The 26,972-nt window shown below is 39.6% G+C and overlaps 1 protein-coding gene across 1 annotated transcript in view; it reads right to left on the bottom strand.

Annotated features, from left to right (window-relative positions):
* The window catches only part of LOC121165562 (A disintegrin and metallopeptidase domain 3-like), a 159,830-nt gene that overhangs the window by 63,375 nt on the left and 69,483 nt on the right, over positions 1-26,972 (bottom strand). Inside the window, exons 6-8 of the mRNA XM_040994235.1 lie at positions 14,982-15,064; positions 5,567-5,622; positions 3,451-3,529 (exon numbers count right to left, since the gene is read on the bottom strand). Of these exons, the coding sequence (XP_040850169.1) occupies positions 3,451-3,529; positions 5,567-5,622; positions 14,982-15,064 (218 nt within the window). The remainder of the gene's footprint in view (positions 1-3,450; positions 3,530-5,566; positions 5,623-14,981; positions 15,065-26,972) is intronic.

Raw genomic sequence — 26,972 nt, 5'->3', positions numbered from 1 at the left:
TGATAAAAATTGTGGTAGTCTACAGGGTGACAAGGACAAAGAAGAGTGATTATATTATTCAAAGAAATAGTACCCATATATGATGTGCAGTGCTAAAATACCTAAGCCAACCATGTGAGAGTATTCAAAAATATTCTTTTATAGCAATTCAATTTGTAAGTAAAATAGCCTATGCTATACTCATCCTTTCACATAATATAATAATATATATCATATATAAAATAATCAAATAGATTTTTAAAGTACTAAATAAATATTGGCTATACAGTTGCCAAATGAGACATACAATGATTAATATTCTGATTAAAAAATCCAAAAGAGAATAACAAAGATTCACTTTTAATTACATTTTAGTGAAACTGCCAAATCCTTAAGTAAAGAGAACAAGAAAATACTGACTTCTTACACACAGGGATCCTCCATATGACTATCAGCAGATTAATTTTTTCTGGAGATTCCTTTCCTACCAGGAACTGGGCTCACACTGGCAGGCAGCTGAGCCAGGGAATACCTCTGCTGTCTACACAGACCAGGCAGGCTAGGGGAGCAGAGCATGGACCCCTCGCATCAGGGATTCCATGACAGGGGCACCTTGGGCACTCTAACTATAATCTCCGTGGCTGTGCAATTGAGCAAAGGGTAGCTGGGTCCATAGGCAGCCACTGTGCCTGGATTCAGAGGCTTAAAGTTCCCTGGCTGCCTAGCATGCATCATTACAGAATCAACCCCAACATTTGGGGAAGGAAAGAAAAAATCAGAGAAGGACCCAGTGCAATAGCATAGCGGTTAAAGTCCTCGCCTTGCATGCGCCAGGATCCCATATGGGCACCGGTTCTAATACCAGAAGCGTGCTTCCCATCCAGCTCCCTATCTGTGGCCTGGGAAAGCAGTCGAAGACGGCCCAAGACTTTGGGACCTGCACCCATGTGGGAGACGCAGAGGAAGCTCCTGACTTCTGGCCTCGGATTGGCTCAGCTCCAGCCGTTGCGGCCACTTGGGGAGTGAACCATCTTCCTCTCTGTCTCTTCTCTCTGTATATCCACCCTTCCAATAAAACTAAATAAATCTTAAAAAAAAAAAAAAGAAAAAAATCAGAGAAAACACACACATAATTAAAACCAAAGATGTTATAAAAGTCAGTAAAATTAAAAAATAAAGTTGATACACCACTGGTTCAACTAACAGAGAAAAAGAGAAAGAGAAGAACCCAGTCAATTAAATTGCAAATGAAAAAGCCAATGGAAGCACAGTAATGACAAAAATTGAAAAAGAAAAGAAGAAACCTTGAGCACCACTACAAGCAGATACATGCTAACAAATTGGAAAATTGAGAAGCAATACACAGATTTCTGGATACATACACAATAGTAAAACTGAATCAAAGCTTTTCCACTGAAAAGGAGACAACAAAGAGGCAACAAAGAGAGCGAGGGAAGCTATTTGCAAACTATGCAACTGGCAGAGGATTAACATCCAATATTTTTAAAGAGCTCACAAAACTCAGATAATCCAATCAGAACACGGGCAAAAGACATATAAAGATGTCTTTGAAAAGATGGATATAAACTGGTAAAATATAAAGTGATTAGGAAGCCAAAGAGCAATTATTTATGAAGTTTATTATCTATCGATATTTGCCATATTAGAAACTTTACTGAGAATCTTTTATGTTTTGATTAATTTGAAAATAAATTTGTCACTTGATACAGTAAATGTCACTTAAGAAAAATATATTTTTTTGAAACAAGAGAAGATGTGTGGGAGGATGTCATAGTTTCACATTTTCAACTCTGAGAAATCGAGAGTGAGAACACCAATAATATCTTTATGTCATTATGAAAATATTTTAATGTTACAAATCCATTGAGGCACATGATACATCAGGTGCTAATCATTAGAAACTGATACTCTTCTGTGTAGCCCCGTAGCTGCTTACTGTATTCTATAAAGCACAGAGAACACAGCTGGGTGCTGACCTCCTTGCTGTAGCTGACCAGCCACCAGCAGCAAAAGGATACATTTCCAGTGAATTCGTTATCACTTTGAATCTCCAGAATTCTCTGAAGTTGTTCTTGAGCATAACCAAGCTGCCACATGGCTCAGAAAATGTTCCCCACCTACTTATATGTCTCCAGGAGTGTTCTTCCAGCCTCCTGCCCTGCCTGCCTCTCAGTCAAGACAGCCATACTTTAGTGTAACAAGGAGAAAATGAAGATAAATTACAACTTTTGTGTAACACTTGCAAATGTCTTTTGGCTATAATTCAAGCCAAATGTTTTTTTCATAGACCCAATCTGTTCTCCCATCCTCTCTCTCACCAATTCCCCTCCACACTCCAGTTTGTCTACAAAGTGTTTTCAACCTCTACTTCTGCTGCTTGCAGATCAGTTACTCCTCACAGCCTGTCTGTATTCCTTCACTCACATTTTGTTTTCTCTTAAATTCCTACTGCTTGGGGCTGGTGTAATGGAGTGGTAGGCTAATCCTCCACTTGCAGCACTGACATCCCACACTGACACTTCTAGTCCTGACCTCTCCATATCTGACCCATCTCAGGGCTGGTGGCCTGGGAAACAAGTGGAGGATAGTTCAAGGCCTTGGGCACCGGTACACATGATGTTGACCTGAAAGAAGCTTTAAGCTCTTGGTTACGGAGCTACCCAGCCCTGGTTGTTTTGACAATTTGGGAGCAAAATGAAAGATTCCTCTCTCTGTAACTGTGCCTTTTACACAAATAGATCTATATATTTTTTGCAAAAGATTTTTTGAAATCTTTCACACATACACACACACATGCCCAAATGGCCTCAGTTGTGTTGTCCAAGTGCTCAAATCCTAAACCAGGAGTGATCACATGGAGTGCTGATACCAAAATGACAGCCCCTGGATTTCTGTTTCGATTGCCAAACGCTAGGCTTAAAAATGTCACTGCATTTAGCACTTTTTTTTTTTTTTCGGGGTAGACGTTTGAGGTGGCTAGGACTCCCTGAGTTACCAGCATCCCCCGTGACAGCGCCTCAGACCAGGCCCTGGCTCCACTGCTGACTCCAGCTTTCTGACCACATGCACATTGCTGGCAGGCCTGAGGGCCCGGGTGTGATGGGTATCATCAGCATGGGAGGTCCAGCTCCATTTCCTGGCTTCTTGCTCCTGGCCTGCTCAGTTGTATTGTCGTGCATTTGAGGAATAAGCCAGCACAAAGCACGTGTCTGTCTTGTCCTCTTGCCTCTAAGATTTATGTGTGTGTGTTCATGCATATAAATATATACATATTTACATGTGTGCATATATGATATAATATACCTTCATATGAGCTATCACTTTATATGACTTTGTAACCTTTTTGCTTTAACAATTCTGCAGAGGAAAAGAAGATGGAATGTCTTCTTCCGAACCATGGTTCCATTAAAGCATAACTTGTGCATCAACTCAGTAGATTGCAAAACTTACCAGTTTTTGTGAAAAAACCATATTCCGTGTTCCTAATTTGTCGTATGAATATACCATGAAATAAGGTGGTAAAAATGACCTAGTTCAGCCAAAAGAATAGTGTTAATTTTAACAACAGCATCAGTTAAGAATTCCTTCCAAAATAAATAAATAAAATTAAGTTTACACAAACGTCAATTACAAGAGAAAATAAGAAGCAGATATTATAAGACGTTGCAATGGATTCAATATGCTCAACCAGCAAAAACAGACTTACATAAAATAATAGCTGCAGCTCTCAAATTTGAGAAAGAGTTTGCTGTTAGATTCTATTAGCAATAACTTTTTTGGGATGATAACATTAGAAAACTTTCATTGATTGGTTATGATAGACTGCACACATACACAGCTTATGTCAAAATTCATGGAAAATAAACGGTAAAATGTGTCTGAGTATAAAAAATATTGGAATCCATACACCTTTCCCATAATATAGAGTTCTCCCTTGAACAGTGCCTATGAATTACATGCAGTATCTTATCTTTGTAATAATCTTTTTTTAAAAGAAGAAAAATGTAAAAGCATAAAATACTGCATCATTCATAAGCTAAGTAAAAATACACAAAAACTGACCATAATTAACTCTTTGGAGCAGCTTTTAAATATCATATAGTAACCTGTTTAAGAAAACAAATATCAAATTTATTGTTTTAATGAGTATCTTTGAATGTCTTTATTTACTCCATTCCACTACATTTTATCTTCATCTAGAGCTTTTATAGCAGTAGAATGAGAAAAAAAAATTGTAGAATCTCAAAATCTTCATTTGAGATGGTGATGTGGTTTCACTGAGAGAGGTGAATTGTTACGGCATAGATCCTTGTTCATTTCAGTATGTATGGAAAAACGCTTACATGTGCTTCACTGTTGGTTAAAAGATCAATTGCATCATTCTTATCATTTTCTGATTTCAACGTTAGACATTTTTCAGAGTGAAAAAGTTAACAGTAAAAGATTAGGAAAACAATAGAACATATACACACCTCCTAAAGGCAAGTCAAATGTTACTCAGGCATGAGACTGATTGTTCAGCCAGAAATGAAGTAGAGCGTCAGTGAGACTCTATGCTTCATCACAACACGTGCTATTTGGGAGATCTAAATGGGCACTGTCTTTTCCAAAAGGAATCGGGCAACATTTCAAAAATTCTGAATATGCAACAAAAAGTGAATGAATAATGGACACCATGACAAGTGTGTTGTGCATGAAACTTGATAACAAGTAACCACAAAATCATATGTACCCCATGAACAGTGGTCAGTCTCACTCCCTCTTCAACAAGAAACCATTTCTTGATACCAAATAAGGACATGCATGCAAGGATGTTTCTTGTGGCCGGCCACAGTGATGGTTTCTAAACCCCTCCTGCCACCTGCACAAGTTGTCTCCTGCAGAGCGAGTGAGACAACAGTGTGTACTTGTCAGTCACACAGCCAGTTCTGGTGCACTGTATGTATCTCCTTCTAATCAGTCATTTGGGGAGGTTTATGCGTGTTGTATGTAAAAATGGAACTGACAATGCCAAGTTTTGAAAACCTATACATAGTTAGTTCCTTTCAAATGGGAAGTAGAAAGGAGAGAATTCAGAAGATTAACAGTGAGGTGAATTTGCTTGCATGTAGTTTAAGCAAGGTTGAGACCATCGGCAAGGCTCGGCTGCCCTGTCAGAAGTTTTTCTCACCTGATCTTCACAGTAATTATATCTTTATATGGGCAATATCCAATAAAATGCTGAAAATAACATAAATGTGTAATCTATGTAGCTTGTAAACACAACTTTATGTGTATCAAACTAAACAGTAAACACAAAATTATGCCCTAAACTGTCCCTCTTGCATGACAGATTCAAAGATTTTAAGAATCTGCATGAAGCAATTCTACTTTATGAAACATTGATTAATATTTCTGTCCTTAGTAAAATTTGCCAGATTGCAACTTTTAAAATCTCAGGATACAGACATAAGATTCAGTCTAACACACCTCACAAAGAATGTATAAAATAATAAACACGCCTAACATATTCATAACATTTTGAGGCACTGAATATAGCCACCTGAAAGGAAAAACGGGCACTTACTGTTTTTCAAGAAGAAGAGTGTGCAATTCATCCCCAATCTTGAGAATGTAGGTAACCTGAGGCAAAATATTTGGAGAAATAAATTAGAAATTGCACAATAGCTGAAAATGCATGTGCTCTTTTGTATAACATACTTTAGATCCTGTATGTCTCAAAACCGATTCCCATGAGGACCCAACGCTGTGGTGCAGTAGTCAAATTCAGAGGCTCTGTTATATCATACAGATACTGGTTGTTCAAACCCAGCAGCTCCCTCCAATCCAGCTCCCTGCTTACGCACCCTGGAAAGCAGCAGAAGACAGCTCAAATAATTGAGCTCCTGTACATACATGGGAGACGTGGAAGAAGCTCCCAGCTCTTGAATTCAGCTTGAACAGCCCTGGACATTGCGAACAGTTGAGAAATAAATGATGTGATCTTCTTTCTCTCCCTCTCTTTTATAGCCCTCCCTCTCAAAGAAATAAAAATTTGTATTTTTAAATGAAAATCATAAATATCAAAAGCACTAAGGAGATCAAAGTGATTTCAACTATAAAGGGTATAAATAATATTATCCACTGTTGATGAGATTTGAATTTAAAATGAAGGTCACCCTTAGAGGTGCTGAGGAATGAAAAGACTTGCATTTTAACATTCTTTCTCCTACGGGTTCCCAGCACAAGGTGACAGAAACCCACATAGAGAGGCAAAGCCTCTGTGACAGAACTAAGGAACCGATTCCTCCCGAGGCCTGATCCAGCTCCCTGTCCTCTTTGAGAAGCACCTCAGCCGAAGAGGGTCACACCACACAGACATGAGTTCCAGCAAAGGCCACATTTGTCAGGAATATCACAAAATGGACCTTTGCTGTCACTGACAAATATGGTAATATCGCTGACTGTCACATGGTAGTATCTTCATGAAGAACAGACCTGCAAGTAATCAGTCAGCCCTTTTTAAACTGTAGTAGACACGATTTTAGAATCACTTTCCAACTTGACTGAAATGATATAAGTCATCCTATACATTTTGGATAGTCATGAGAGTACAATGATTGCATTGATCAAACTAGTAAACTACTCATCTTCTCACATAGTTGCCTTACGCTGAACATGATGAGGATAATGCATTCTTTTTTTTTTCAAAGTTGAAGAGGATTGATTGTGGTTCCCATAGCTTCTCCAGCCTACTCATTTTGTAACTCTACATTTATGCACTCTGACCAACACCTCCTGTTGGCTGCATCCCCTCACCTTCTGATCACTTAGACCTTGATCTTCATTTTAGGGTTCACACATGTGTTGGATTAGGTCGCAATCGTCTTCTAAACCTGGCTTATTTCACTTGGCATAATCTCAGCTCCCTTGGTCACAAAGGACAGTTGTAGAATTTGGTTTTTTTTTTTAAAGGTTCAAATAATATTTTGCTAACTACATATCTATATGTCCATCTACATTCTCTATCATCCTTCAATACTAAATTGAACATAATAGTTACATGTTATCTTTGTTGGTTATATTTATCAAGCACAGCAAGTACTTTGTTTTTTCAAGCATCACTGTGCTCAAGTCCTTATGCTAAGAGCAGCTTTTAAAATATCCCACACATCTGTGGGACCATGAGGCGTTTGATATTTTATTCCTGCCATGTATAATGGAATATAAGGTACTCAAGTTCTATCCATGTTATTTATAAAGGATAGGTGATTTCCTTGTCATGGAAAAATAATTCCCAAGTAAACATCCTACATTCTACATTCCACATTCTTCTTGTAGACACCTACGTCAAGCCCATATTTTGGCTACCCTGAATATGACTGCAACAAATATATTACTGAAGATGTTTTATATATATAATTTATATAATACATAATACATACCATTTATACTTGTTAATGTGTTAATAGGTTCATATCTGTGTACATATTTATGCTGTTTATATAAATACAAAATATAAGTATACACACATATGTACATATATATATTCCAGTTGGATTTCTGGATCACATGATGGTACAAGTTTCCTTGAGAAACTGGACGCTGGTTTTCATAGTGACTACCTAATTTGTGGTCACACTAATAACCTATGAGTTTAATTTTTCTGCAACCCATCAGCTTTTTGTTGTTGTTGTTGTTATTGTCATTTTGGGAGTAGCTTCTCCAACTGGAATAAGAAAATCTCTCCTTGTGGTTTGGGGTGGAATGTCCCTGAATGAAGTTGAACGCTTTTTTACTTACTGCTTGTTCAGTTTTGTATATTATTTTATTATTTTTCCTGCACAGTTATTTCGAGATCTGTAAATAGTCTAGATATTCCTTCCTTGTCAGATGACTAATTTTCAATAAATATTTCCTTCACTATATAAATTTTCCCTAAACTCTATAAAGGATTCTATTGGATGTTTAGATACATTTTAATTTCTATAACCCCATTTCTGATGAATTGTTCTTGATCCCTATGCTTTGGGGGATTATATCAGAAAATTATTACCTGAAAAAAAACATGTCCTGAAGTGCTTTTCCTATGTTCTCCACTTACCAAGCAGTTTTATCAGATTCATAGAAGCATAAAGATAAATTCAATTTGTCAAACAGGACTTTATTACTAAGTATATGAAATTTATGTGATAATTATGCCAATGAAATGCTCATTTCTGTACAATAAAATTATTCACAATATTTTGAACAAGATATTATCTATAAACAGGTTTGTAATTCAATTTTTAGAAAAATGCACAGATATAATATATATGAACTACTTAATATCTTAAACACCGGGGAAAACATCAAATAGTTCATTGAATGAAATAACCCAAGACTTAAAATGTACTGCTGCAAGTCCCATTCCCATAAAGTTTAGTTCACAGAGAAATTGGTTATCGTATGTCAGGAAAAGGCTGAGAAACTGAGTAAGGGTCTAATGTGCGTAAATGCACACATGAGATGTGATATGCCACAAATTATCAAGAGCTATACAATTTGATAAAATTATGCATGTGTTTATCATACAGATTTGATATTGGTATTATCAAACTTTCACTACACGGTGTCTCCCTTGCTTTAGGTAGAGCAGTTGTTAGTGGGAGTGAAGGTAGAATACCAAAACGCTCAACACTCTTAATTAGCCACTGAGTAATAATACAGTTTATTTTCATCACATGCCAGCTTTGTTAAAAGTATTTTGCTTGGAAGCAAGCATGGGCAGGCTAATTCTCTGCAGTGCCAACACCCCCATTGATTAATCTCCGGCTTGCTTCACTTCCAATCCAGCTCCCTGCCTATTATGGCCTGAGAAATCAGAGGAGGATGTCCCCAGGGCCGTGGAACCCTGTACCTATATGGGAGACAGGAAGAAGCTCCTGGCTCCCAGTTTTGAACCAGCTCAGCTTTGGCATTTGTGGTCATTTGAGGAATAAACAAGAAGATGGAAGATCTGTCATGTTACCTGTCTTTTTCCCTGAAAAATCTGTCCTTCAAATTAAAAAAAAAAATTATTTTTTAAAAAAAGCATTCTGATCAGAAAGCATATTGCTTTTATTATAAGATATGGGCTCTAGGATCCTATTGAAACTCAAAACCTTTTCTCATTTCTTTTTTAAAATCAGTCCCTGTTGATTAAAATTTATAAACCATGAGGTAATTATACAATTGGCTCCCATATATCTTTTATCTCATCTCCCCTGTTAAATTTGATGTTTCATTATTAGACACAAATAATGAATAAGCCCAGGTTTTGCATTTTTAAATCAAAGTTTCCATTATCCTTTGCAATTCTCCATGCCTCAGTAATTAATATTCTGCATCTCGACAGAGTTTATTATTTAAAATTTTTATGTCCCAATTATAAGGGAGAAAATGATATGTGGTATTTGTCTTTCATTTCATTCAAGATGAAGCGTAACCTGGTTACCATTTGCCATATGATTTATAGCTGAATAAAATTCCACTGTGTCAATATAGACATACATATGTATACATATATCATATATAACACATTTTCTTTATAGACACCTATATAACATCTTCTTCATATGTTCTTGTGATGACAGAAACCTTAGTCGTTTCTGTATTTTGGCTGTAGTGAGCGTTGGAGCCATCAACATGGAGAGGAGGCTAGTTCATGTCTTTTGGTAATATACCAGCACTGGGATTCCAGAACCAAATGGCAAATCATTTTTAGTTTTCCAGAGATCTCGGCACTGTCTCCCACAGTGGTTTACTAACGTAAATCCTCACCAGTTGAGTGTGAGACCCGGCCTTTCTCTTTGTCCTCACTAGGACTGGTTGCTGTGCAGACGTCCGGACAACAACCAGTTTGCCAAGGGTGAGCTAGCTCATGGTGAATTTCATCTGCATTGCCTTCATTTTCCTTATATTTGTTGCTCATTTCTTTTTTCTTCTCCTGAGACCTGCCTATTCAGCTGCCCTTGAATCTTTTCTTCTGCCTTGTTGAGTAGAATCTTTCCAATTTTACATAATGCCATTTGTCTATGTTCACTTTTTTTGCCTGAGCTTGTAAGTCTTATTCAGGAGTCGTCACGTACCCCAATGTCTTCAAGTGTTGCTCCCACATTTACGTCTAGCAGTTTCATAGCTTTAGATTTTAGTTTGGTCTTTGAACCATAATATGTTGGCTTTTATGTGGGGAAAGTTAAGAATCTGGGCCCGGCATGGTGGCTTAGCTGCTAAAGTTCTCATCTTGCAAGCACCAGTATCCCATATGGGCGCCGGTTCTAATCCAGCCGGATGTGCCACTTCCCATCCAGCTCCCTGCTTGTGGCCTGGGAAAGCAGTCAAGGATGACCCAAAGCCTTGGGACCCTGCACCCACGTGGGAGACCTGAAAGAAGCTCCTGGCTCCTGGCTTCGGATCGGCTCAGTTCTGGCCACTGTGGCTGCTTGGGGAGTAAATTATCAGATGGAAGATCTTCCTCTCTGCCTCTCCTCTTTCTGTATATCTGACTTTCCAACAAAAATAATAAATTTTAAAAAAAGAAAGCATCTAATTTTATTTTTTGTGTAACAGATATGTGTATTTTGCCAGCACCAGTTACAGAAAAATGATGTCATTGATCCAAGGTTGGTTCTGAACATTTTTGTTGAAATCAGCTGCATGTACAAAGATTAATTTCTGGGCTATTGATTATGTTAATTGTTCTGTCAGTCTTTATAACAGTACTGTGGTAACTATGGCACCTTTGTACTATGCACTGAGATCAGGTGTGTGAGCTTTTAGGATTAATTCTTGCAAAACATGATTACATCTTCTGGGACTTCTCTAATTTCACAAAATTCTGGTGCTTTTTTCTAATTCAAGAATGCCAACGATAAGAGTTTTGCTGAATTGGTAGGCTGTGTTTGAGAGTATAGGGTGTTAATGCTATTGATTCTTCTAGTAACTGGACCAGGGCTATCTTCTTTTTTGTGTCCTCGGTAACTTTTTTTATTGACTTCTATAATTTGCCTCATAGAGATTTTTGACTTTTTCAGTTAATTTCTTCGTAAATCCAGGGGCTTTTCTTTGCTGACTTTTGTGAATGCAATTTCTTTCATGCTTTCTCTTTTAGGGAGATGACTGCTGGTGTGTGAAAATATTAATTTTCGGTATGATGGTTTTGTTAGCATTTGGCATTCATCAATGCTAAAAGCTTTTTGGTTAAGGGTTTTGGTTTGCTCATGTGTGACGTCACACCATCCACAGACACACGTATGCTGAATTTCTCCTTTCAATTTTGAAGCCCTTTATTTCTTTTTCTTCCTAACCAATGTTGCTAATATTTCTAATACCATATTGAATATGGGTGGTAAAATGATACTTTCCTCCCCTGTTTAAAGGGGAGATACTCTTAGATATTCCTCCTTCAGCCTTACATTGACTGATAGCATGCCAATTATCACCTTGATCATTTGGCTGTATTTCGTCAGTACCTAATGCATTGTGTTGGAAAGACATCTCTCTCACAGAAAGGAGAGACAAAGAGAGAGAGAGAGATCTTTCACCACTGGTTTACTCCCCAAGTGGTTGTAACGGCCAAAGCTGAACTGATCTGAATCCAGGAGCTCCTTCTAGGTCTCCCACATGGATACAGGGTCCCAAGGCTTTGGGTCGTCCTCTACTGCTTTCCCAGGCCACAAGCAGGGAGCTGGATGGGAAGCAGAGCAGCTGAGACTCAAACCAGCTCCATATGATTTCCCAGAGGATGCAAGGCAAGGATTTAGCCACTAGGCTATCTCTTCCAGACCCTCTCTTACTGTCTTTAAGAGCCCTTCCATGTCCACATATTTTGACAATTTGACTACAGTATTCCTTACACAGATTATTTTTGGGTCGAGTTCTTGTAGGATCCTGTGCAGATTTCAAAGAGCTTTCAAAGATTATTTCATTCAGTAGGTTCTCGTAGAGCTTTTCTTTCTCTTTGCTGTCAGGAAGCCCTATAATAAGATTATTTGATCATTTAGTGGAACCTCATTATTCACATAGATTTTCCTCATTCCCTTTCATTCTTTTCTCCATTTTTCTGCTTGGGGCACTATAAAATCTTATCCTTCAGATCAGAAATACTTTGTGTGTTTCATCTATTCTTCTCTGAAACTGTCAACTACATTTATTCAAGTTTTTATATCAGAAATGGTGCTCTCTTCGGCAGCAAATATACCAAAATTGGAACGATATATCAGAAATGTATGTCTTTATAATGGTATATATCTGTTTTTCATTTCTTTTTCTTTCTTCCTAAATTTTATTTATTTATTTGAAAGGCATAGTTTGAGAAAGAGTTGAGAAGACAGAGAGAGAGAGATCCTCCATTGGCTCACACCTCAAATGTTCACACCAGCCAGGGATGGGCCAGGCGAAGGCCTGGAACTTTGAACTTTATCTGGACCTCTCACACAGTTGGTATGGGCCCACAAGCTGGAATCATCTCCTGCTGCTTCCCAGGTGTATTAACAGAGGACTGGACCAGAAATGGAGCATCCGGGACTCTAACCACTCACGTGGTACATTATTACCACAAGGGACACTGTAAGTTGCTGTACCACACAACCACCCCTGCCCTCATTTCTTTAAACTCTCCGTTTGTACTCTCTGGAATCATGTTGAGTTTAACTGAGTTGAATATTTTGAATTTGTTTTTCGGACGTTTCATAATTTCATTCAAATCAAGATCTACTTCTGGTGAACTCTTGTGTTCTCATGGAGGCTTCATGCTTCCTCTTCTTTTCATGCTTCCTATGTTCCAACATTGACCTCTTTCCATGGACTAGGTTTCATTGTTTTGTTGTTGCACCTGTTTATTTAGACGAGATGCAAGGTGTCATGTGACTTGTTGCTTTGGTTTTGTTTTAGGTGATCCCGGAAGTTCAATCTCTGAGTAATTTCTTTAGCTTTAGTTGGTGTTCGCAGTGTCTAAGAGTGTCACAGTTGTCCAGCCTGTGGTATATGTGGAGCTTTCCGGGGTCACAGTTGTCCAGCCTGTGGTATGTGTGCAGCTTTCTGGGGTGTTTAGCCTCAGTCCTTAGGGGCTGACTGTCAGTCACACCAGGTTTTGTGTTAGCTAGAGTCTCACTCTTGGTACTGAGAAGCTCAAAAGGGGCTGCTCCCTTGTCCACCAAGCAAACTGGAGTGGTCTGGAGTTTGTGCATCACAACTTCGGGGCTAGAGCTCTGTTGGGTGAGTAGTGAGTTACAGCACTAAATGTCCCACTTCCGCACCGTGTGGGTTTTAGAGAATCTGTTTCATTCCTCAGATTTACTTCAATACACAATTGTACCGCATTACTGCATTCCTAGGTAACCTGATACAGCATAAGCGCTAGGTAACTTCTTGTAATGCTGTATTGTTTAGGGCATAATTGGAAGACTGCATATACTCAGTTTCTCCCAAGGGGTTTTGATTTATAGTTGGTTGAATCAGTCCATGGAGAACCCAAGATTATGCAGGACAAACTCCTTATGTTACACCTTTTACTAAACATTTTAATTTCTCAGAATATTTGTGTTGTGGTTGTAGTGGCTTCTGTAAACACATCATTTGAATGCTATTTTGGTGCCAGTAAAATGAGTCATTTAGGACACCTTAGAACATCTATACTGCCAAACGTCCTTCAGAGACTATGAGATTCAAGTGAAAACACGGTATTTCTCTTGATTATTTTTAATTTACATAAAAAGAAAAAAATCATATTTCACATGCATAGTTTGAAGAGTATGACATTTCCCACCCTCCCATGTTCCCACCCATCCTCATTTGCTTCTTCTAAGATTAAGTATAATATCTGTATTCTGTTAGTCCTCATGGTAGAGCAACGTTATTGAAAATAAAGTGCCATAAGCAGGGATTTTAGTTTTATAGAAACAGATGTCAAAATCAATACGAAATGAACAAAAATTCAGTCTCTCTAGGTCAAAACTAAAAAGAAAAGCCAATCAAAATGTATGTTGATGCTGGCGTGAGAACTATAATTCTTTAATAATGATAGTACAATAGAATGTGATTCTGGAATAGAATGTTATAATTTAAATCCCCACCGTTTTTGAAGAGTCCATTTTAAAATATTCCAAATGCCCATTCATTTTATGGAGATTACTATAAAAGAGTGTTTATAACATAGAGTGAGTAGGGAAGGGAAAAGGGAAAGCAGAAGGAGAAAATCCCAAGACTACAGAACTCTAACATGAAAACTAAAATATTAAGAAAAAAAAAGAGGGCTTAAAAAATCCCTTAGATCAAAAGTTTGATAACACAAAGTTCGGTAAATCCACATGAGTCAAGAAGCATTTGCAGTCATATGATGGTTAAAATGCATGTGTGCCTGCTAAGATATTCTGCCTTCACATTTATTATCTTGAAAAACTGGAGTAGACATTCCCTCGAGTCACCAACCTCTGTGCTAGATTCATTTACCGTGCACACAGCTTTCACGTAGTCCGAGTTAAAACGCAGTTCTTTGTGCACAAGGATGTAGGTATGCTGTGCAAGGGTATGGGAGTGTTATCTCTGCATTGTAACTTACAATCATGATACAGGGCATTAGCATGACCTCAGTTCATTACAATACATGTTTAGATCCCTGTGTTACTGTCAGTGAGCTACTAGGTTAACTGGTGTTACAGAAATTCGGAGCGTTTTTCCTGAATATGGATTTTAAGTTGTTACATATTTTCCCATGTTACTTGAAAAGTAAAACAGACATTTACTTTACAAAACACACAATATTTCAAAGGGAAATATGTCTGGATTGATCAGAGACATAATCTAAATTTATCTGTAAAATATGTAAAATTATATATTTTAAAAATCTATAAAAATCTATAAATACATAAAATATAAAAATATGTAGAATATATAAAAATAAAATATATAATATAAAAGTATATAAAATATATAAAATAAAATACCTCCAGTAAAGAAGGGAAAAAAAAGGCATGTGTAAGTACCTGTGCTTCTGAAGCATGACCTTGGGGGATGCTTGCTCCAATCTTCTCTGGCACTGTTATGTGCAGAAATGGCTTTTCAGAACCTGCGGCAAAGGGAGACACACTAGCTTCATCCTGAGTTACAGCAGCAGCATCCTTGTCTTCTCATTTTGTCTCTCTCCATGAATGCACAAGACTGCGCGCACACACACACACACACACACACACACACACACACACACACACACACACACACACACAGAGTCTCATTCCAGGAAGAGGCTCCTGACAGGAAGACCTGAACTAGGAGAGTATGGGCTGTGGGGCTCCAGCCATAGCCACGCCCCCTTCATGCCGACCTCAGTAAGCATATCTACAAGGCTTGTGAAGGGCCAGGGAAATGAGACGCCTATTCCGGCCCCAGCAAGAGCGTCACACTCCTGCTCGGTGGTCTTGCAAGCTGGCCTATCCGTGTTCCCCACGCTGTCCTTTACTTGTGCAGCAGGGAGAGTGTGGCTCACACGGCAAGGTGATACAGCAACACACGGAGAATTCCCAGCAGGTTTCTCCACTTACTCAGAGCCATGGATGTCAGGAGACCAAGGCCCGAGAGGAGGAACAGGAAAGTCAGCATTGTGTGGAAACTGGCATGGGCACTTGGCATGGCAGACTGGTTGGAAATGGGCCGTTAGGAACGGAATAGCAACAGCTCGCGATGATTGCATGGGAGGGGCAAAAACAGGAAGGAGGAGGAACAGAGCAGAGCTGGCAGGAGGACACAACTGAAACTCGGCAGGCCATTGGTCTCTGGGCTCTTGGGAGGGGCAGGAAAGGAAGAAAGGAGCAATGGGCTGAACCGTACCTGAGCTCAGGGGGTAGGCTCTGCTGCTGAGCCCAGAAAGGCCCCAGCTCCCTGGATACCTGAGGCCAACAGCTCTAGGGGCCCACATTTCAGCTCCCTGCATTTAGGGAAGCATCCAGGAGCCAGAGATGCAGCACACATGCACTTGATTTTTGCGAAACCTATGATCATGCACTGAACACACTCATGTGCCACATAGGGTGCTGTTGATATTAATATTGTATTATAAAGTAATAATCGGGCTTCTTCAAATTTACCATTTTCAGTAAATGTAATACATTCATATGATTGGCTATGATAACTAATTGGGAATTCGTTTCATCTTGCAAAACTAAATTTGCCCAAACATAGAGCAGTTCCTCTCCATTGTGCCTCTCTCCCCAGATGCCTGGCAACCACCATTCCACCATCCCTTCTCCACTCCCCATCCAGCTCCCTGCTTGTGGCCTGGGAAAGCAGTAGAGGATGGTCCAAGTCTTGGGACCCTGCACCTGTGTGGGAAACCCAGAAGTTCCTGGCTCCTGGCCTGGGATTGGCCCTGCTCTGGCTGTTGTAGTCATTTGGGGAGTGAACCTATGGATAGAACATCTTTGTTTCTCCTTTTCTCTGTAATCTGATTCATCTTTCCAATGAAAATGAATAAATCTTTTAAAAAGTAAAAATAAAATTAAACAGGGCTCGGCAGCGTGGCCTAGCGGCTAAAATCCTCTCCTTGAACGTGCCAGGATCCCATATGGGCGCCGGTTCTAGTCCCGGCAGCTCCACTTCCCATCCGGCTCCCTGCTTGTGGCCTGGGAAAGCAGTCAAGGACGGCCCAAAGCCTTGACACCCTGCACCCATGTAGGAGACCGGGAAGAGGTTCCTGGCTTCTGGTTTTGGATCAGCACAGCACCGGCCGTTGCGCTCACTTGGGGAGTGAAACATGGGACAGAAGATCTTCCTCTCTGTCTCTCCTCCTCTCTGCATATCTGACTTTCAAATACAAATAAAATAAATCTTTTTTTTTTAAATTAACTCAAAGAATACTCTAAGCTACTATGCAAAATGTAAAGCTCTATCTTGTCTAACTGCAGGGACTTCTGCGCCTTTGAGTGACAGAGTTCATATAACTTACAGCAAAGGCACTATCCGAAAGGGAGCAAAGAAGTGTGCTTTCTCCGAAATGGAAGTTAAAAACAAAAAACTCTTGATATGAGCAAAAAAAAAAATCTAATTTATAAATCATAAAATCATGTAACTGAAGAACAATGTAGTGGTTGGTTAGAGTTATGGAAGAAGGAAGAGACCAGTTATGCGTTTGTATCTAGCTAACAGTATGACTCACGGCTTGATCATAAAGTTGAGATCACAACTGTGGCAGCTTCGAGTCTCGAAGAAGAAAAAAAAAAAGAAAAAAGAATAAAAAGAAAGACAGTAATTGTGCGGAAACAATGGTCTTACCCACTTTCCTGTAGCCCTTGACCCTTTGTACCCTATTCAATGATTATCAAAATAAAATAATAAATAATTCATGTAAAAAATGTTACACCTGTGCACACATTATAACATATGTGCACACAAGTGAGTGTGAACATATCCTGGTCAAAGATAATTAATGTTGATATATTTTATTCCACTTTTTTATTATAAGAGAACGACGGTGGTTTGCCATTAATAAAGGCTGGGTTAAGGTTACAAGGAATTTCTCTCAACAGAATTTTGTAAAACATTGTAAATCCCTAATTTTTTTCTCATTTTTAAATTTCTATTTTAGATGATGCTTACATAGTTGACATGGGTAGGAAGGAGCGAGGGTTAGGAAAAAGTGGTATATCATTGTTTCCAAGCTTTCCATTTCTTCTTGTATTTGGGGTCAGGGGGAAACAGGAGGGAAGCCATACCCAGCCTCTCAACCACTCCAGCACCTGAGGATTGGGAATGGGGACCCAATATTGAGCTAGGATCCTGATGTGGAGAATGCCCCAAGAATTCCACCCAGTGGTTTTGACAGTTCTGAAATGTTGATCTTGCTGATCCAAGGATGAGGGAACACATTCAATGTCCATGGGCTGGCATAGTCCACTTAGAATCTCCATTTGCCCAGATATTTGCTGTCACTGTTTGTTGAGGGAGTTGTCTGATCTATTCTGTTCTCCTTCCTCTGCTACAATAACAGATGTCTTCTGAAGGTCCCATAGGCTGCCATATCCTCTATGTGGATCTGGGTCAATTGTCAACTACTCCATCTTCTCCACTGAGGAAGACCACCTCTCTCAGGCAAGCTCAAGAACCCAGGCCAGGTGACCCAGACGCTGTCAGAACCCCCACCCTTGGGGTTCACAGACCTAGCACCCACTGTGCAGGAAGGCCCAAAGACCCAGGCTAGCTGACCTAGACCACCCTGCCCCTGGGACTCATGGATCTAGCACCCACCTTGCAGGCAGGCCCAAGGACTCAGGCCAAGTGACCCAAGCCCCACAAGACCCCCTGCTCTCAGGACTCATGGTCATAGTACCCACCATATAAGCAGTCCCAAGGATCTGAGCCAAGGGACCCGGGTTCCACCAGACCTCCATTCCCTCCCCAACTCCCAGGGCTCATGGTCACAGCACCCACCACCCCCAGACTGGCATGGCTCACCTCACCTAGGCATCAACCAGTGAGTGCTTCAGCCTGGCTCAGTCCAGCCTGCCCCTATTTCCAGCTTCTACTGGTTGGTGCTGTAACCTATCCCAGTCCAGCCAGCCCCCTTATTCCTAATTATTTTTATATAAAGTGTTAAATGAAGAGCTACAGGGCTCTACCTTACAGGGGAGCCAACACAGCATGTTAAACTGGTGCCTGCACTGCCAGTAGTCCATGTGGGTACTGGTTCCCCTCTTAGCTGCTCCACTACAATCCAGCTCCTGCTAACGTACTTGGGAAATCAGCAGAGGTCAACTCAAGTATTTGGACTCTGGTAGTCATGTGAAAGACCAGGAAGACGCTTCTGGCTCCTGGCTCTTGAATTCTACCTTGCTCATAGCCCAGGCATTGCAGTCCTCACTGGAGAATGCACACTTGTGTGTGTGTGTGTGTGTGTGTGTGTGTGTGTGTGTGTGTGTGTGTCTTCCCTTCACTCTGTGTTACTGTGCCTTCAACTAAATACATAAATCTAAACAAAAAGATATTATCAGACACCTAAAAGTGAGCTAAGAATAGCAAATGAAACAAAACAGATAAAAAATGTGATGGTGGATATGTTGGTTGACTGTGCAGCAAAACTATCATAAGGGAAAAAAGGTAAAGAATTCTCTCCCAGACAATTTAGAAAAACCTTTAACGTTTTCTTGTCAAATTAGAAGTCTATTTATGATGTGACTTAAAAATCTGTAAGTTATTTGATCAGAAATAATCTCCCAAAACTTGGTTAAACATGAAAACCTGTGCATACATTTATAGTAGGCCTCCCTTCCACAATTATCAAAACCTGGAAACAGTTCAGATGTATTTCAATAGAGGCATGGATAAACAAACTATGTCTTTCAAATGAGACTTTTCACAATAATTGGAAAATGAAGAAGGAAATACATGATAACATAAATGAAACATCACAGGTGCTATGTTTGAACTTTTGATAAAAAGCTAATTCTGATTTTTGTGTAAGGTTAAATGTGGGGAGGGTCTTATTTCCTACTTCTGCAAGCAGATATTCAATTATCCCACATCATTTGTTAAAGAAGCCAAAGTTTCTACCTGGGTTACCTTCAGTTTCCTTGTCAAAGATCAGTTGGCTTCATATGCACGGGCTCTCTTCTTAGTTTTCTGTTATGGCCCATTGATCATCTGTTCCTGTACCAGTACTAGACTGTGTTGATTACCATTGCCCTGTAATACATTTTGAAATCTGGAACTTTTCCACCAACTGTATTTTTATTGTTCAACACAGCTTTGGCTATTTATGGTCTTCTTGTGTTTCTAAATGAGAAGAATATTGTTAGGACTTTGAAATTGCATTGAATCTAGATTAGTTTTGGTAATATGAACATTTTGATAATATTGACTCTACCGATCCATGAGCATGATATATTTTATATGTCTCTTACTGTCTTTTTCTGTTTCTTTAATATTTTATGATTTCTTCATAGAGGCCTTTCACATCTTGGGTTAGGTTTATTCCAAGGTATTCAAAGTTGTTTGTTAATTTGAATGGCACTTCTGTTACAAGTTCTTTCTCAGCCATAGAGTTATTTGTGCATACTAAACCCATTAATTTGTGTTTACCGTTTTGTACCCTGTTATTTTGAGTTCCAATAGTCTTTTTGTTAAGTAATGTGGTTCTCCTATGTATAGAATCATGTTGTCTCACGGTTTCCTTGTTTCTAATTTGAATTCTTTCAACTTACTTTTCTTGCCTAATAGTCTAATTATGACTTCAAATACTGTGCAAATTAGCCGTGGTAAGAGTGGACACTTTTGTCTACTTCCAGATCTTGGTGGCAATGCTTGCAGCCTTTCCCCTTCCAGCATGTTGCAGGCAGTGGGTTTTTCTATGTTGCTTTGATTGTGTTACAGAATGTTCCTTGTATACCTATCTTGCTTTGGTTTCTAGCATGAAGTGGTGCTAGATTTTGCCAAATATCTTGTACACATCTATTGATACAGTTTTTATTCTGTATGTCATATATCACATTTATCTATTCACATATTTTAAATCATCTCTGAATGTCAGGAATAAATCCCATCTTGTTCGGGTGAATGATCTGTTTCCTATTATTTTGTTGAGGAATTTTGCATTTGTATTCATCAATGATACTGATCTGTACTTCTCTTTCTCTTTTGTGTCTCTTTCTGGCTTTGGTATCAAGGATGTTAGCCTTATAGCAAGAGTTCGGAAGGATTGAATGCCTTTATTGTTTTGAATAGATTGTGGGTGAATGGGGTGAATTCTTGAAACATTAGATAGAAATCAGCAGTGAAGCCATCTAGTCCTGGGATTTTTCTTGCTGGAAGGGATTTAATTATTGATTCTCTCTATCCTAGTTACAGTTATGTGTAGGCATTAACACCTCATGATTCAGTTTTGGTAAACTGTATGTGTTCAAAAATCTATCCCATTTCTTCTAGGTCTTCCAATTTTGGGGCGTATAGCTGCTTATACCAGTTCCTGCTGATTTTTTTAAATATTTCCAATGTATCCATTGTTATTTCCTTTCATGTCTATGATTTTACTGAAATGTGCATTTTGGTTTGTTGCTATTGTTGTTGATTTAGGATATTGGTGTTGATTTTTTTTTCCACAGAAATATCTCTTTGATTAACTTGATTAGTTTATTTTACGACTGTTCTTTTTGTTTCTATTTTGCTTATTTTGTCCTTTTGTTTTCTTTTGTTCTAATCTTGGGTTTATTTTGCTAATGTTTTAATAGTTCCTGCATGTGTATAGTTAGCTCCTTTATCAGATGCTTTTCTAGCTTTTTGCTATAGGCACTGATTGCACTGAACTTTCCTGTTATGAAAAGTCCATTGCCTTGGCTGTGTCCCAAAAGGTTTTATGTGTCATATTGTTGCTTTTATTTGTTCAATGGGATTTTTCTAATTTCATTTTTGAGTCCTTTATATCCCACTGTTCATTCAGTATTATGTTTTGTATTTTCCAATTATCTGCATATTTTCTTGGTTATTCTGACTTGTTGGATTCCAATCACTCCTTGATTGTCTGAGAAGATGCATGGTATATATATATATATATTTTTTTTTTTCTAAACTTGCTAAGGATGGTTTTCTAGCCTACAGTATGCCCAATTCTGGATAAGCTTCCATGTACTGATGAAAAATATGTTCTGTGTATATAGAAAGTAAGGTTCTGGAGATATCAATTAGGTTCATTTGTCGTATCATATAGGTTAGCTCTGTTGTCTCTGCTGATTTTCTGCCTCAACAATTCACCCCTTTGAAGTTACTAGGGTATTAAGGTCCCCTGCTGTTATTTTATAGGAGTCTATATCTCCCATAAAATTCATTAATGACACATTCACATAATTAAGCTCCCTAACATTTGGTGCATTACATCTTATCATTATTTCTTTCCTCTTTTTGAATGGATCCCCAGTCTATGGAGTGTCCTTCTTTTTCTCTTGTAATGCTTTTAACATCAAAGTCTATGTTATCTGATATTAGAATGGCTAAACTAGGGCCTGGCAGGGTGGCCTAGCGGCTAAAGTCCTCACCTTGAAAGCGCCAGGATTCCTATGGGCGCCAGTTCTAATCCCGGCAGCTCCACTTCCCATCCAGCTCCCTGCTTGTGGCCTGGGAAAGCAGTGGAGGACGGCCCAAAGCCTTGGGACCCTGCACCCATGTGGGAGACCTGGAGGAAGTTCCTGGATCCTGGCTTCAGAGCGGCATAGCATCGGCCACTGCGGTCATTTGGGGAGTGAATCATCGGACGGAAGATCTTCCTCTCTGTCTCTCCTCCTCTCTGTATATCTGACTTTCAAATAAAATATGAAATGCATATATTTTTAAAATGGCTAAGCCAGCTCATTTTTTTCTTTCTATTGGTCTTGAATATTCCTTTCCACTCCTTCACATTTGGTTTTTGTGTATTTTGTTTGTGAGATGTGTCTTTTGTAAACAATAAATAGATGGATCCTATTTTTTTTTTTTAAATCTAGATTGCTGCTTCACCTCCTGCCCTACTCTGCTTGTGGTCTTGGAAAGCAGTGGAGGATGACCCAAAGCTTTGGGACCCTGAATGTGTGTGAGAGACCCAGAGGAAGCTCTTGGCTTTGGATTGACTCAGCTCTGGGCCACTGCAACTACTTTGGGAGTGAACCAGTTGATGGAAGATCTTATCCTGTCTCTCTCCTCATAAATCGGATCTGCCTTTCCAATAAAAACAAATAAACGTTTAAAAAATAAATAATAAATAAAAGTGTTAAATGGTTTTAAAAAGAGGCTAAATAGTTGGAGTGGGAGGTCCAGTAAGAGTCTTGTGTACCACATACAATGAGTCCATTGGTCTGAATTTATGTTCCACTCCTGACTCCATCTTTCTGCCAATTGTGTGCCAATTGTTGAGTCACTGTCATCCATGTCAAAGGCCTGGGTTTTGTTCCCGTCTCCTTAATTCACTTGGTGAAGTCCAGGCTATTGCAGACCTTTGGGGAATGAACTAGTGTATTGAAAGCTGCTTCTTCATCTTCACAGCTTTTCTTTGAATTTTCAAATGCAAGAATCTCAAAACAGGGTAGCAACACAGATTATTTTAAATTTTGTTTTCCCATAAACTTTTTGCAGTGCATTAATATGATACTAACATTCAATCCCTGACTTTCTGAAAAGCTGCAAAAGGAGACAAGGATGCAGTCCATTGGTGTTCAATGGTATCAGAAGGCGTTCCGATTCCAGCTAACAGGAAACAGCTGATATCAATATAGCCATGACTTCCTTAGAAAGTTCCCATCCCAGTCCAACCTGTAGTTTCACAACTGACAGGAACGTCTGTCAAGGGACATGATAGTACCAGTCCAGATCCCACTCAGACTCCATGTTTGTCCTAGACATCAAATACTGATGTGGACATACTAACTCCATGCCATTAAAACCACAATGTTCCATCTCATAATGCATTCTGACTGCCAGGCACTTTCTTTTAAATCAAGCACTGTCAAAGAAAGAGAGCCTTAAAAGGCCACACCCCTTCCAGGCCAGGAAACAGTCTCAGAAATAGGAAAAGAATGACAACAGTTCACACAATAAGCAAATTAGAATAGGATCTAGGTTTGTGCTCCAAGTTAACATGAATGAGAGCTCCCCTCAAAGTAGAAATGAGACAAACCATAACTACTTGCAAAGTGAGGTTGCTGAAGAGTTTATGTTGCACTAAATTAATTTTTAAGATTTGTTTTTGTTGGAGAGGCAGATTTACAGAGAGGACAAAGAAAGATCTTCCATTTGCTGGTTCATTCCCCAAATGGCTGCAATGGCCAGGGCTGAGCCAATCTGAAGCCAAGAGCCAGGAGCCAAGAGCCTCTTCCAGGTCTCCCACATGGGTACAGGGTCCCATGGACCTAGACCATCCTCCATTGCCCTCCAAGGCCACTAGCAGGGAGTTGGATGGGAACACCTGGGATATGAACTGGTGTCCACATATGATGCCAGTTCTTGGAAGTAGAGGATCAATGAGTTGAGCCATTGTCCCAGACCCAAGATACTAAATTGTGATGGCTCTAGTCTTCAGCTGCCCTGTCCTAACAGCTCAAAGTAGCATAAGAAATAGGCAATTGTGGTTTGCCTGCTGTTTGCTAACCTATCACCCTTGCCCAGTAGCAAGATAAATTCCTCCTAAGAACCAAAACTGAAAGAGATCATTTTGCCATATCCTACATGTTAGTGGTGATTCTACTGTACATGAGAGGAGCTAAGGCTTATTTCTTATTAAACCATATGTAAGCTAGAAATGAAGGAAAATCAAGGTATGGCATCCTTGTCCATTTAAATACCCCTAGAACTACCATCAGATGGCGTCTACATAAGACAGATATCCAGAACCGTTCAAATGCCATCTATAATTGATCCCAGATAGGGAGCTGGTATAGAAGGGAGCTGGTATAGAAGCAAGACCTAGCTTTGAAGAAACTCTTATTAGATATATCTGGATTAAAATCCTGATTATCCTGCATGCTCTTTCTGATAACAGCTATGATTTTGGGAGTCTACTAGCAATGTAAACAAGCTTCTTTGCACAATAGTAGATACCCAATAAATGGACAGTAGTGTTGCTAATTCATGACAAAGGGAAAAGGGAGGTAAAACTTTCTAAAAAACTCCTGTAAAGCAGTTTATGGACACTCTACATTGATGATTTACACCTTGTATCTCAATTATTCCTCCGAAATACCGAACAAAATGGGTAAGAGTGTTCCATTTTACACATGAGAAAATGAAGGCTCAAAGGCACTCAGCTCCCTGGGGCCATGTCTTCCTCCACTATGTGCGATGACTCACATTGAACACCAAGCAGCAGACTAAGTCCCAGTGCTATCTCTCCTTGCTGCCTCCCTCAGGTCATAAATAACACAAGAAAGCATCCCTAGCCTTAATGCTATCATTTCTTCTTGCCTTCCTCCAGTTCTAAATAACAGATCATAGCATACCAAGTCTCTATGTTAATCTCTTCTTCCTTGCTTTTTTTTTGTTTTAATTAGCATAAGAAAAAAGTATTCTAGGAACTGTTATCTTCACATAGGATTAAAAGAGCTTTGTACGACATCTGAGTTCTTTGGGTGTGTAGAAGTTTGTGCATTCTTAAAGCGCATCATCCTGACAACGTGGATGTGGCTGCAGTGCACAATAATAGAACATCTCTCCTTAAAGCTGTCTCCACATTCTCTGTTTATCTAATCATGAACCAAAGTAAATGTGCTGCTTAATTCATCTCACTACTGCCTTCTGAGATACATTTATATGTACACAAATATATAAACACACATGCCTACAGGAGCATTTTTCTGTTCTAAGGAAGAACGGTGAACCGTAACAGTCAATGCAATGTATGCATCTAGTGTTTGGCTACCTCCAAAGTACCATCCTGTACCAAAAGAACCAAAAAGCCTTGGCAAAATGGTTTACTCCAGGAATGTGGCCAAGAACATTAAGATGATCCTCAAATACATGCCAGAAAGCTAGGAAATGCTCAAGGAGATGAGAATATAAGACACAAAAGTGACCTTGAGAGGGCTCCCATCAGCCAATAAGCAATGACCACACATAATGGAGTATAACTCAGTAAGTAAAATAGGAAACCATGAGCCCATAAAAATACACGTTTGATGAGGGATATTTGTATGGTCACAAACATTTCTGCACCAAGTACACATTAATTCAAACAGGTTCTACTTTTATAATGAAGAAGCTAGTCAGATGTCAAGTGATTAAAAAGTACAGGATCTGGATTCAAACCCCAGCCACAGGGAGAATCACAGGGTGTGTCAACTGACCTTGGAGTGCATGAATTGGGACTGGGCCTCCTCAGCTGCCAATGCCTGTACAGTGGACAGCATGTCCAGATGCACATGGGTGACATGACAGCCAGCACATCTAGGCCAGCAGAGGATGTCAAGTGGGTCATCAGAGAGAATGGAGAATAGAACAGGGTGGTCAATTGTGACTAAGCTTTGCAGTATACTCCTGGGTATGTTGATAAAATAAGCGGGACTTGAACTTGGGAAGATATTCTCAAACTTTGAGCAAAGAAACCAGCAACTTCTCAGAACTATTAAGACCACTGGAACCTAGTAAGATGGCTCAGTGGCTGAATTCTTGCCTTACACATGCTGGGATCCAATATGGGCACTGGTTTGTGTTCCAGCTGCTCCACTTCCCATACAATTCCCTGCTGTGATCTTGGAAAGCAGTAGAGGACAGCACAAAGTCCTTGGAGCCCTGCACCTGTACTGGAGACCCAGAAGAAGCTCCTGGCTCCTGGATTGGCTCAGCTTTGGCCATTGCAGCCGCGTGAGTAACGAACCACTGGACAGAAGATTTTTCTGCCTGTCTCTCCTTCCCTCTGTAATCTGATCTGCCTTTACAACAAAAACAAAAATAACAACAGTAATAAAGACCACTCAAGTAACATCCTCGAGGACACTTTTCCCCCACATTGGGGTCTCTAAGGCATCATCAAATGACTGTCCCCTAGGCCTCGGTGCTGATGTAGTTTGACAGCAAAAAGTGACCTTCTCCTCTTCCTTCCCTTGCAGAAGAACAAACAACACCACCCACCTTCCTTTGTGCCTGACCTTCTCCTCCCTAATTGGAGGAGGCCCACATGGATATGCATCCCTCTCCACTACGTAACAATATTACAAGGAAAATAACTTTTTAAATGGCTTCTTTGTACTCTACAGTAAGCACGCTGAGGTAGAAAATGACAGCCAACAGGCCTTAGCATTTCCCACCTCTGGTGTAACAAAGCCAACGACTTCTCAGAACAATCTTAGACCACTCAAAAAACACCCTTGGAACCTTCTACCTCATGTCAGGATCTCTAAGGTGACATCAAATGACCATCTCCCTCCCTAAGCACTGATGAAGTGTGCCAGCAAGGAGCAGCACACTTTGCCCCCTTTTCCCTACGTGTGCCCACACATGGACACAGGAGGGAAACCTGAAGCCTTTTCTCACCAGCC

This window comes from Ochotona curzoniae, unplaced genomic scaffold (assembly GCF_017591425.1).
Source record: "Ochotona curzoniae isolate NIBS_2020 unplaced genomic scaffold, NIBS_Ocur_1.0 contig_899, whole genome shotgun sequence".
NCBI lineage: Eukaryota > Metazoa > Chordata > Mammalia > Lagomorpha > Ochotonidae > Ochotona > Ochotona curzoniae.
This window is presented reverse-complemented; position numbering and strand designations above follow the sequence as displayed.